Raw genomic sequence first — 14,020 nt, forward strand, 5'->3', positions numbered from 1 at the left:
TCTTTATTTGATAGTTTCTTGGAACTGTTATTATGATATGTATGGGAAAGTACTTGCAAAGTCTTGAGCTACTTGTTTGTACTTTGGTACTGGCTTTTGAATATCTGTCTCTCATTTAAGAAAGTAATTTTCAGTATTTTTTTATTGATTGTCAAGAGGAGAAGACAGCATAAGAATACAGAAAGTACCAAAACATATCATGGCTATATTTGGCAAAGTGGAAGACTTTGTAAGCTGTGTGGGCTTATTTATGTATATATTCTCACACATGAGTAAGTTAAGGTGCTAATGTTACCACCCAGCCATAAAGATTTTTTTTGTATGAAATTATCTTATTGATTTAGGATTCTAACATACTTATAAATATTTACAAAAAGTGTGAAAAAAATTTAAAACTTGTATAGAGCATAGTATGCAATTTTCCTCCAGGTATAGTATTATTTCCTCCAATACTTTCATGTTTATTCACTTTACATCAGTATGAAGTTTACGAACATGGAGTTTTCGTTTGTTTCATTGTGACCTTAACGCTTCTGCTGTAACTTGAAGGTATCTAGTTTCAGCTTAGACTTGACTGGCAGATGATCTGTGATCAATAGGGGGAAGACAGAAGGTTATAAATCAGTTGTGTGAAGGAGATCATACTGCTCTCCTTCAGGAGTGTCTCACTGCTGGTGTTTTTTCTGACATTTGCTTCTGGACATTGTTGGAGGCAGTTGCTGGGAGCTTGGGTATGACACAGTACTGAGGAGGAGGACTGAGGGCCACAGGGGAAGGGCAAGTGGCAGCTGAACTGCCCAAGGAAGCAGGGTCCAGGAGATGGGTAGGAAGCTGGCTTTTATGGAGAGGTACTGGAATATAAAAAAGAGCGGTTCCAGCTCCTGCATGGAAGTTCAAGCTTTTTCAGATACTGAAAGGCTTGTTTTTTAAAACCACTGACTGCAACATTGGTTATGTAAAAGTAGGATTTGTTTCTCTAGATATTCTATTCCTTTAAGCTAATGCATTGTGTATCCTGTTAATGTACTTTTTTAATTGAGATGAAAACATATGGGGGGAAAAACCTGGGAGAATCAAGCTGTCTTTCTCCAAGATTCCTTTTACAGCAAATTGTCTGTGCCTATCAAAAAGGAATTGTTAAGTTGAAAAGTATTTATGTACATCAAAGGAATCGTCACAGTTAAAATAGAAATTTTCTCTTTGCATTGATGCATGTGATTTTTTTTTAATGGGGAGGTAGAGAGGAGCCAATATTTTTAGGGGAATTTTTATGCTATTCCACATGATTTTGTGAAGTGCTGATTTTATTATCAGGGGAATAAAGATTCCAAACTGCATCTTTTTCAATATGATCATTTCATATGTACTTATCCTTTTTAACTCTATATATTTAATAATAGGCTATACTTCTTATATTCTTACAGTAAGTCGCCATTGCAGAATAATAAGAAGCTGTTAAAAATTGACATTAGTATTTTTAAAACATCATAATATAGGGATGATTTTAAGGCTTCAATGACAAAATAATTCTGTACCCCAGATGTATTTTGAATTATAAGTCTTTAGATCACTGTTGACACTGTATGTATCATGACTATGTTTTGCCAAAAATACTTTCCTACTTCTTCAAAATAATCAGTTTATTTTAAGTATTGTGTTTTCAGAAGCAGTGATTGCAACTGTCAGGGAAAGTTAGGGCTCCTGTCTCTAGCACTGACTTCCTCTGAGACCCTGAGTTTCTTACTTAGGCTGAAATTTCTAGTAAGGCCATGGAGTATGTTAACTTGCTCTCAGTCATGGTTTACAGATGTAAAGTCCAAGCTGTGAAGAGTCAGTCTCAAGAGGTCATTCTTCAGGAGAAAGACAGTCAATCTGCATGCTACTGCCCCAGAACATGTGCCAGTGCTGGCTCTTCCTCAGGCTCCCCAGTCTCTGCATCTGTCCCAGCAGCAATGGGGTGTTCAAAGCCCGTGCTTGTAAAAGGGAGGGTGGTAAGGGCAAGGCAATTTGGGATATGCTTTACACATATGATGTCCCTGAGACTTACTCATATGAAGGTCAAGATCATTCCTGTACAGAAGGCTGCCACAAGACCAGTATTCTACTTAAGTCTTATGTAAGCCCCAGAGTAGGATTTAGGCAGTGCACAGGACTTGTGCTCAATCTCTGTTCAAGGGTTTATTTCACTCTAAGTTATAAGTCTGCTGTATAAGTGAGCATCACTCTTTATATCAGCTTCAAAGTCTGGGCTATGCTAAGATGTAGGTGCATGTGGAGGCAGTGTGATAGTCCAGGCTGAGGCACTGAAGGATACTCTGGTCCATGTCCAAACCCAACAGTCAGTTCCTGTCTGGCACCGTGTTAAAAAGCGGTGCTGGTCACTGCTGGTACTTGATCACAGAAGATGTAGATGAGCACATAACTCATGAGTGCTGGAGCAGTGCACAGCCGTGTGTCTGGTATGCATGGCCATCCTCAGCAAGTGCAAAGGAATTATTAATTTGAATCTTGATATTGTACATTATAGTTATACTACATTTATCTCTATTTATAATAATGTTGCTTTTCATATAAATTGCATTTATAATGGATGTGACTATATATTGCATGCATGCAGTGGAGCATAGCATTCAATCTCCCTTTGTCCCCGTCTCCCTCTCACTTTGCTAATCTCAACAATAACTAGATCTTTTCGATGGTTACACTAAATACTGATAGATTGGAGTCTTTACTGAGGTTTTTGTCTTTTTTCTTTGTACTCTCAGAATTTTGTTGGAAACATTGAAAGGAAATAGGAAAATAATATTAAAGCATCTGCTTCTTTTGCAAGACATTTGGGCAGTTTGGCTCACATACTTTTAGCTAGATATTGGTGTCCAAGCAGTGGCTTCACAGCTCTGGGTGTTCATATCTGATAGAAAGCAAATAACTTATCTGCTGTTACACAAATGAGAGATGAAAATGGATCCTTCTATCTCTAAGCATAAGTACTGTAAACTGAGAAGACACCACAGATACGGTCAGAGATGATCTCATTGCTTTGCTTTTAGAGTAAAAAAAATACTTTTCAAAACATTTTTGCTCATGTAATATATTTAATTACATAAATATGAATACATCAGTCTTCATACTAAGTTAACTTCAGTAGTTTTTTATATTCACTGGCAGCACAGGCTGCATAGTTATTTTTCATTTTTTCCATGTAAAAAAGAAATCCAACAATTGGGTAAACTTGCAAATGTCTGTGATTTATTTTATATAACTATCATATATACTTGTGTAAATAATACTGTTAAGAAAAAATAAAAGTTAGCATCTTCCAGCTAAAAGGATTCCAAAAAGTCCTAGGGAAAATTGGTGCAGGTGATGGTGAAATGTTAGATTTTCTCCCATGCAGAATAGCAACTATGTCAGAAAAAAACTTCAGTCTGAGTTATGTGAGCTGTATTTTCATTTGTGCCCATTTTCTATTGTCTTACATACAGTGCTTCATAAACCTCTAAGTGTATTTCAGCTATATGAAGCAAAGAAAAAGCAGACAGACTCAGAACTGAAATGTTTTGCATATATCGGGGAGAATCTGCACACAAAGGGACATTTATCAGGGGCTGCTGTTCCTCTGCTGAGGAAGGGAGCATACCCAGGAGTATCCAGAAACAGATGATGATCTTATCAAGAAAACCTTCTTCAGTAATATTGTCAGCCTGCTCTTGCCAAGTCTGGCATTTCGGTATCCTGTGTATTCATGATGGAGAGAAAGGGAGCAGAGCTGTGCAAGCTACAAATAGCTGGGATGAAGAACCTGCTCAGCCACTGGGTCTGTGCCTACTGGGTCTGTGGGAATCATGTTTGCCGCTATGGACTGTCCATGGGAGAATGCAGTTTGCACTATTCCTCTCATAGAGAATTGCAGTTAGGGCTCTTTAGCTACACTGGTTGGCTTTGGGGATTTTTTTTTTTCTGTATTTTTGCAAGTACTTCTACTCCAGGTTTACCTCAACATATGGAGGCAGTAACAAACCTCTTGAACTACTCGAAGATGGAAAAGTATTGAGGAAAACAAAACAAAAAAAAAAAACCAATTTCTTTTCTTCTTTTATGAGATGTGGAGTTAGAAAACAGAGGGGTAAATTGTCCTTGTAGTTAGTCGACTTGAAAACTAAAGATCTTTTCTTGTTATTTCATTTTAGGATCAGGATTTTGCCATGATGGCTGGGTTTATTTTGCCTCTATCTGTAGACTAGATGCTGATATAAACACAGTATTTGCTTTAATATGTGGAATGTGACTCTAAAGCAAGTGAACAAACCTTTGGTATTGTTAGCATATATTAGTAAATATATTTATATAATAATATATAATATATAATATATAATATATTTATAATTATAATTAATATCCATTTTTCTTGCTACTTCTGTCCCTTTTTTTTTTCTTTGACCATGTTTCTGTAAGTTTAGTGAAGCAGTCCAAATAAAGGAAAAGTCTATAGAGCTGTGTAAAAATCTAAAAATCTAATCAAATTCTAGCAACCATGTTCATTAGGTGCTCCCTCCTTTCTGACTTCCAGGGGAAAAAAACAGAACTTTTAGTTCACCTTACACCTTAAAAATTATTTTGATGGCATATGTGACGAAAAATTATTATTTTGTTTGCCATTTCCATTTCTTTAGTAGCTACTCAATTTATGTGCTATTAACATTTATTCAATTAATTGCCTTCCTTTCCAGTTCCCCCCAAATGTAGAATAAGCATTGTCATTTCAAATTGGTGCAGAGAATGTTCTTCCCCATAGGTCTGTGTTTTTCTAATCTGGGATGCAATCCTGTGCTCCTAAATTCTGTAGATTACAGGAGTGTGAGGTACTGTAAGATGGTAACTTTTTTCTTTTGTATTTATTTTATGTAAGTAACAGAATCAAATAGAGTGCTAAAAATATCAGAGAATTTTAGAAGTGTCGGTCACTTCTTTTGACACTCTATTCTCTGAATACTAAGTTTGTGCTGCAAAACATAGTGCACATTTGCATCAATGAAGTTAGCTGTGTATTTCAGTTGTAAATCTGAAGCAGTTTGTGTACCCATACCTGAGGCCACATAAACCAGTTAGTGTCATGGGCATACCTGGAGCCTGGTGTAAACTAGATAACCAGTAATGAAACTTTTTCTCAAAAATGTTTTATGGTGCACATGGTGATCTGGCTACTTGGATGTAGAGAATGGGTTTGACCAAATGTCAAGTGAAATCACATCTCTGGGTGCAGTGTACACACACTTCAGTTTTTCAGTTTAGCCAGAGTTCAGCTGAACAATGAGAAATCAGAAGAAGTATATTTTATTTTAGTGATTTAGCTTATGAATTAAGCACTGTAATAGCACAGATGCCTTGGCTAGAAAATAGTAGTGTTTGCATTCTAATTCTGAATGGCAATTCATGCACTTCTCTTGTGTTTCAGATTTGGAGATGGATGTTTGTTCTCTCACTTTGGCAAGTTTTCTGTATCCCAATTTTCTTGAATATCTTATAATCCTCTTTTTCCAGATGCTGTCTTTGTGTCCTCATCAGACCCAACTTGAGTCTTCAGATGGCTGTTTCCCTAGATGACTTCTCTCTTGCTTTGTTTCTTAAATTTATTTCTGCCCTCTCTCCCTGCCCCCTCATCATACTTCTGTGGTCTTCTTTTCTCTGAAAATCTTTACCTAGGCTTTCCCTGTCCTCACTTGCACAATATTTGTTCCTTCCCTTTATTGCCTGATGTAGGACAGTGCTGTTGCAGATAAGGATAGCACCTGCACTCTCTGCCATTTGCAGTACTAGCAGCAGGTAGAAGAGATAACGAAACTCTGCTTCTGACTTTCAGGGCTCTAAAGAAAGGTAGGGAGCAGCAAGTTTTTTTGTTATAGAAAACGGAGAAGGCTTTTCATTTGTCATCCTTACCTAGAGTGCACAGCTGCCCTGTGGGAGTATTGTCAAGATGCAGCAATGTTAGGCAGCTGAGTTAAGCATGAAGCAGCTTGTGGCAGCTTCTCCTGCATGGTCTTTGCTATCTAGACCTTCTTCTAAGCAAAGACAAAGGAGATCAGTAGGTGAGAGCCACAAGTACCTCTGGCCTATTCTTGTGTCTACTTCCCTCATGGTTGAGATTTGTTAAACTCTGTTCCTTAAGTGGGATGTATACATGAAGGATCAGGGCTGGGGGAAGGAGCTGCTGGTGGGTGGCAATAACTTCAGAAAAGAAAAAAGGATGCTATGTTCAGAAGCCCTCCACCACCTCAGTGGCAACAGAATAGCAGCCCTCCCTCCAGGGTGACTCCAATCCAGAGCTGTTTTCTCAGTTTTCAGTCCCGAATCTGTTCCTCCTTCTATCTTTCTTGTCCTAACACTGTCCTGCCTCATCTTTTGGGAAGCAAAATTAAGTTTTTCCGTTGCTTGTGGACAACCTAAATAACCTCTGGTTTTGCCAAGACCCCTGAGAATGCTGTTTTTGTAGCAAAGCAAATTATAACATTTCTTTCAAAGACTGACTGTAATGTAGACCATTACTGCTTGTACTCAGTGTGAATTTGTCGCATATGTATATATCTTCCTTGTAAGATAACTAGAATTTTTGTATCCTCCAGTAGACTTGTAGTGCTGCAAATCAGACTGTGCCCTGACACCACCCAGGTTGTCTCGCTCTGGAGTCAGTGCACTGACTGCAGAATGAGTACAGTATTGTCCACGGTGAGAATTAGGTAACATGATGTGTGTTAAATCCCTGACAAACACAGTAATGTGAGCTGCTTTGCCGTTTTGAGGGATTTTTAAATTGAAGGTGGTGAGATGCTGGAACAGGTTGCCCAGAGAGGTGGTAGATGTCCCATCCCTAGAAACATTCAAGGTCAGGTTGAAAAAGGCTCTGAATGACTTGATCTAATTGAAAATGACCCTTCTTGGTAGAGGAAGGTAGAACTAGATTACCTTAAAGGGTCCCTTCCAACGCTATTCAAACTCCTATTATATGATTCTATTAATTGGCTGTTACCTAATATTCTTCCACAGTAACAGAGGCAAGCATCTAGTCAGTGCTGGAAGAAAATTTGTTCATTCATTCACCCATTGATTAGTTCATTCATCAGGAAGGGCCATATTTTGGGTTACTGCCTCAGAGTCACAGCATATTTTGGCTTACTGCCTCAGAGTCACAGTTATTTGTTTCTGGATTTTGGGCTACTGAATGAGTCCTGTGGAAAGGGAATGTTACTGTTTCACCATTTCCATTACGTTATCTTTTCCAGTGCAATTACCAGCTAATTCAAAGCTCTTTGTGTTAAGCTAATAGCTTTTGACTCTCTGCTGTCAGCTACTCCTCTTTGTGCACTTTTCTTACGGTTTACCAGTTCCCCTACCACTTACCTATGAAGAACATTTATTTTTTTCTCCGAGTAGAGGCTCATCATAGACAAATCATTAAATGGAACATCAAAAAGATCCCATCTGTTAGAGTTGCATATGGGTAAGATCACAATTATCGAAAGCCTCTTTTTTTTTCCCTTATGCTTATCCGTACAATAAATGTAGTTGTCAGCAGGATAAGTTCACGCATCGGATAAGGTCACAATTTCATTTAGTGACAACTTCCAACAGCGTGAACTTACAAGGTTCGATTTATTAAAGAGTCAGAAGGGATAAGATCACTGCATGGCCAGCCTGATTTATCAGGGTTTGACTGGAGTACTTGAATTGAGAATGTCGTATTTCAAGTTTATGTTCAAAACTGTAGTTTAGTGTGTGTTATGTCTCAGAGACTTGAAAATTGAGAGAGGAGAATTTACAGGAAGTATCTCAATAATGCGCTTTATGTCTGCCAAACAAGTGTGTGAACACTGAATATTGGACCTACCTTATTAAGAATCACAGAAGTGGAAATGGGATAGTTCTCCACTATCAGTGAATTGCTATGTGCAGACCTACACATATTAGTTTGTTATAATGGCAGCAGTCACCAGCCAAATACTAATTGCAGATTTTTCCTGTGCGTATAGGATGGCAGGCAGATACTGGGTTCTGGGTTGGGCAGCGCTGAAGAACTGAGAATGTTTTTAACAAGCTCTCTCTGACTTCAGAGCAGTCCTCGTTTGAAAGTACAACATACACAATTTCTCTGCCATGCAGAAATACTCATTAGAGAGCCAGGTGGCTGTGGACTGGAAATATGTGAAGAAGGAGCCATTTGCTTGTGGAAATTGGTAGAGCCCCATGATGTCAAACAACCAGTCTCTTAATTGTAGCAGAGGAAGAGCTTACTCATTGTTTTGAAATTACTCCACTTAGAAAACTATTTTAAATTAAGAAAAAAACCCAAAAACAACTGCCCAATGCTATGAGTGACTTGCTTAGAAGTCTTAAATGCATATGAATCTGGATACAGTTATTTCTGAATGTAATTCTCCTTATGTCCCACAAAACCTGTTCATCGTTCACCTTCAGATATATACTCCTTGGTTTCTTACTCCAGAATGTGGGTAGATAGATGAAAGCCAGTATTGTTTTGTTTCAGAAATACTATATATAGTTGAATTTTTCTGCTAGTCTGACTGTGGTCAAATCCTGTTAAGGGCCAAAAGCTCCTGTTGGATTCCTGTGCACTCTGTATTTTGGGGAGAGTTTTTTTAAATGATCCTGGTTGTGCTGTAAAAGAATACAGAGCTAAACTGACCTCTCTACCTTCTGTTTAATGAAAGCCCTGCATGGCATGCCTGAAACAATATATGCATGTATGAAAAAAATCCTAAATTGAGTCCTTTCATTCTGGTTTCCTAGCCACCAAGGTGGCCTAATATCTTAAAAGCCATGGGATGTTTTATAGCTGTACTAGTGAGTCATGACTTGAGGCTTCTTTTACAGTGCAGCTATCATAAGTCTTTGAGTAATCACAGACTTTAAAAGTATGCTACATCAACAAGATAAGAGAAACAGCCCACAGCACTAACAGCATTATCTTTTACCAAAATTGATTAGCCCATACTATGTGTCTCAAATATTTTGTATAAACTTACTCAGCAAGCTGGAAATAAATGTGTTCCTGAAGAACAAGCGGGGGGAAAAAAACCCAAAAAAACACTTGCTCCATAGCAAGGAAAGGGCAAGTAAATATCACTAAATGAAAAGTCTCTTAAGTAATTTTTTTTTTACCTTACTCATAAGAACTAAAAGCAGAGAATCCCTTCCTCTCTACTTATATTTCTTAGTGCTGCTTCTGTCATACTTCTTGCTGTCCTTTTCAGTTGGAGAGCTGACAAGTCTGGGATGAAGAGAGTAAAACTGCTTCTCTACTTTGCGTGGAAATCATGAGTATATCACATATTTTATTGGGGGCAGGGAGGAGTTCTGTTATAATTTGCTGTTATGGGAAGGAACTTATATTCAGTGCTGAGATGGTCTGTTGCAATTGCTGATTACTTGAGGCGCCTAACAGTGTTTGGCACAGAATTTTCTGCTTCCTTTGGGTTTGAACATGGATTAAAGAAGGCTGCAGCAGCTTTTCATCTTTTCTTTTCTTTTCCTCCCCACATGTTGGAATTTCCATGGACAACTATGTGTGAAGAGTCAGTACCAGCTGAGTCTTTACACTTCTTACTGTGAGTGCTGATATAGCAATGAAGTCTCAGATCCTCTTCCTTCTCCTGATGTAATCTGTGAAGATTCTGAGCAGTTGTGCAGGGGATGGTAGCTGTAGAGAGCACTTCAGATTTACACCTGAACTTACTCTGGGGCTGAAGAGGAAAATCTTGTCTTGCTGACACATTTTTCAAACCCTTTTAATTAAGAGTCACAGGGTGAGGTTCTCATTTTCCAGCAAACACCCTTGAAGTCACACATTACACAGGGCCACAGGTATGGCAGTTAAACCAGCATCCCTGTGGGAAGTCAGCAGTAAGCAGGGGACAGCTGCAGCTTATCAATGACTCTCTGTGTGCTGCAGTTGTGGTACCATTCACCAAATAGGAAATTTCAGAGGGGAAAAATGTTGGAAATAAATGCAGAGAAGTTGCAGGCAGTGGTATTTTTTTTTTCCTCTTAAAAAACCAAAGATATTCAGATTTAAAAAAAAAAAAGTCTTTGCCAAGGACTAAATTGTGATGTGCTGCATCTTGTATAAGCAGAACCAGATTGTCTAGTTTTGTCTAAAAATGCAAGCAGATTGTCCTTCCCAACTCTGACATTCACCCATAGCATTAAAATGGCTGCTGGTCATGGTGACAAGAGGGAAATGTATCTTTTTTGGAGAATTGCAATGAAGAGAAACAGAAAGGTTTTGCAGCAAAACATTTTGTTACCCTGTCTGCAATCTACTCCTCTTTCACGATGTTCTAAGTGGGTGGGGAAACATGGCAGTTTTCAGTACAACTCAGCATGATGTTACTCCACAGGCAGTACATTTCAAAGTATTCATATATATTGAATATTGCCTGAACTACAGCTTAGAACTGTAACAAAAGAGAATAAGAGATAGAATCCATAGTACCTTATTTAATTATCAACAGAAGGGAAAAAATATATTTGGAAAAAAAAAATGCTTGTTCTTATGCTAGCCTCAAATCTGAACTACCTATCAGGTATAAGATTCATATTATTAATTTTATTTAAAATATAATGTGTAATGATGTGTACCTTAAAACTTTGGTAGCTTTTTGGATATCAGTGGTTGATCTGCCCTAAGTTTGTCGTTCTTAATCCATTAAAAGACAGGCCTGCTTGTAAATCCACAGGTACAGATAAGGAGTCACTGTTTGACTGTGTCTGAACCCTTTTCAAATGAAAAATGTCAGTGGCAGAAAGGGAGGCTGAATTATTTTTTAAAAGGGTTTTCAAAGATTCTCATGATTCCTCTGGTATCAGTTAAATGTGACATGTCCATAGACATGGCTGTTTTTTAGTGTGTAAAGGCAAGCAAATTCTGCAGTTTTCATCTCTATGTGGAGAGAAAATGCTGCAGTATGGCTAAGTGATAAACATGTTACTTTGCAATTTCTCTCTTCCGTAATTAACATATAAAGAGATTTTTAAAGCTAATACAATTTGTAACAATGTGACTGTGAGAAGGAAAAAATGTTTTTATGGTTGTTTGGGGTTTTTTTTTCTGTTCGGACGCATATATGTCACATGTGTAAATTAGATGTAATTAATCCATAAGCTTTCCTGCTCACTTACTGTCTCTTGAAATGTCATAACACTGTCATGATGAGGACTCACCCACATACGGAGAAGCTTTTGTAAACCAATACAGCTCTATTTCCTAGATTTGTTCCAGTTTGCAGGAAGGATCTGATGCACGATTTTACGTAGAGTAGTTCTGTAATCTGCAACACTCAGAGGTGAAATTTATATTTCTGTGCTTGAAAGTGGAAGCTGGAGCCAGATCTTCTCTTTGGAAGATGGTCAAGATTAACCCCTGTGGACAAGCAAAAGCTTTGCAGCCTGACTGCAATGTAAATCCAGGCATCCAGGGGAATGTTTAGCTGGGGGAAGTCTGTGGAGGCTGCCTGTGAGCCAGGAGGAGTTACTCACTTCCTTCTGCCCAAGGTTCATTTCACAACAACCACCAGTTCTAAATCTGGGACGAATTGACTCCTTGCACAGTTGGATTTTGCTCTGTTTGTGGAAAAGCACCATCCTTATTTGGGGTGGAGTTCTTGAGACGTGCTGATGTGAAACACAGGAATCACTGCTGCATCTGTTTGGTATGGAAAGGGAGCAAGGGGCTTTAGCAGTCATGGAAAACAAATCATGAAAAAAATCATGGCTTTAGCGAAGTGGAGGTGAGCTCTGCTGCTCCTGAGAACAACAGATTTTTTTGCCTACCTTCAGGAAGGGCAAAGCTTGGAAGCGCAAGAGCATGGAAAAAAGCAGTCAAACATCTAACAGGAAAAGTACAGATCAGCCTGCCATTGTTCTGTTGTATCCCTATGAAAGTCTGAAACCAGAATTTATTTAGAAGATAGTGTTAGAAATTGTGTATATAAATATAACATGTTGATGTATTTTTAAATGAAACATTTGTTCATAAAAACTAGTCTTAGTGAAGAGACTGGTTTTGAAGAAGAGTTGTCTAGTCTAGTTTTTTAATCTTGAAATAAAATGAAATAAATATGGGGTGGGAAAGGTGGTTATTGAATTTTATTTTTCCCTCCATGAGAATGATGAATTGTGTTATTCTTTCTATTTACTGAAAAATCCAGAAAAGTTAAGGTGAGCTAAAGCAAAAAATTCTCTTTTAAATGGTTTCTTTTGAAGTCTTTGCTTTCAAAAATAAAATTCATTTAAAATTTATCATGCAGTAAAAATCATGATGCACTAAAAAAAATTCATCATACAGCTTTCCCATTGCTTTTACTTATTTTGTCCTATAACATTAGGCTAACAATTAACATTATTTTTTGTTTAATTCTGAAACGTTACTGCCTGCAAAATCTCAGTTCAAAATCATTTTTGTAATTGCAGTAAATGCTTTTAGTAGTATCTTGGAGGTGTTGGGAATTTTTTATGACTATATTCTGTTTTTCTCAAAATTTTAGTTGCTGCATGCTTCAAAATGTGATCTTGTGCAGCAAAATGCATCAAGGAGGTTAATGCACCAGGTGTGGCTGCTATTGGACTCTCTCTTTTCAGCTGTCATTTCCCCCTTCCTCAGCACTTCTTAAGAACTCTTATGGAATGCTATTCTGAATAAAATTGCTTTCAAACTCTAATGTGTGTGAAAAGATGCAAGAAAGGAATGGGACTTTCTGAACCAAATTTGAATATAATTATAAGGGAAAAAGGTTTGTTTTTTTTTTTTTCAGGATGACAAGATCAGTTGTTTTTCAGACACGCATAATTAATTCTCATTATATTGGTCCTCAGAACACTGTGCTTGTAAAACCAACACAAAGGGAGAGGTGGTTGTTGTCAAGGCATGAGTGAAAGTACTCTCAACACTGCTTGTTTTCTTTGTTTGCAGGAGAGTTGGAGGTGGTCCAGAAAGACGGGGAGCGCAAGATTCAGAGCCGGCAGCAGCTTCCGGTCGGAACAACATGGGGGCCTTTCACTGGGAAGATGGATCTGAATAATAACACCTTGGTATGTAGGTGCTCCGGGAGGCTTCTCTTTGTTACACTGCGTGTCATTCTTCAGGGAACAGCCTGAATTGCTCCTCAGACGGAGCGTTTGGAAACAGGCATTGTTAGCTTTAGCGGACAGTGGTATTTGGCTCTTCTCCAATTTGTTCATCTATGGCAACCATCCACATGAAGTTATTTGGAGCACAGGTTAATAGTGTTTAACTTGTTCTTTTACTGAAGGGAAATGTCACTTCCTTGTTTGCTGAACCAAGGTGTTGTGTTCCAGTAGTAATATCTGATTTTTTCATGGCTTTTTAAATTTTTCATAGTATTAATTGCTGAATACCTAATTTATATTAGAAAAATGTATCAAAAATAAATAACTACATTATTTTAAGATAAAATTAATTGAATTTGCCTTAATGTAATTGAACATAGCAAAATCTTCCATCAAATTCACATTTTTTTGAAAAGCATCAAAAGACACCTGTCATAGAATATATTCTCAATTAGCCTCATTTTTTTATTCTGATTACATAAAGTATGTCGACCATTTTACTTTAAAGCAATGATCTCACTTCTGTGCACTGAAAATCGTGTCATTTCTAGGTCTTCATTTCATCTTTGTTTGTGTTGGTTTTAAGTCTAAGCTTCAATATTATTTGTGTATAGTTCAGATTAATTTTCTGAAAATATCAGGAAGGAAACAACTAATATCTGTAGAAAGGTTTAAACAGTCTTGGAACATGCATTGCCCTGTGGGATACTTCTGAAGAACCATTATCTGCAGCTGGATCACTGTTTGCTATTAAAGACCTCGCATTGAATATATTTAGCCTAAAGACACGTGGGACAGTTTCACAGGAGGGGATTACAGGCATTTTGGGTACACACCTCAGTGCTGCAAATGGAGAAACTGAGATTCCCAGTGTTCCCGA

The 14,020-nt window shown here is 37.8% G+C and overlaps 1 protein-coding gene across 4 annotated transcripts in view; it reads left to right on the top strand.

Annotated features, from left to right (window-relative positions):
• ZFPM2 (zinc finger protein, FOG family member 2) overlaps positions 1-14,020 on the top strand; it is a 308,676-nt gene that overhangs the window by 135,180 nt on the left and 159,476 nt on the right. For all 4 annotated transcript variants that reach the window (XM_038129008.1, XM_038129009.1, XM_038129010.1 and 1 more), the window contains one exon: positions 12,983-13,101. In XM_038129008.1, coding sequence (XP_037984936.1) covers positions 12,983-13,101 — 119 coding nt within the window. The remainder of the gene's footprint in view (positions 1-12,982; positions 13,102-14,020) is intronic.

The sequence above is a fragment of the Motacilla alba genome, chromosome 2, assembly GCF_015832195.1.
Source record: "Motacilla alba alba isolate MOTALB_02 chromosome 2, Motacilla_alba_V1.0_pri, whole genome shotgun sequence".
Classification (NCBI taxonomy): domain Eukaryota; kingdom Metazoa; phylum Chordata; class Aves; order Passeriformes; family Motacillidae; genus Motacilla; species Motacilla alba.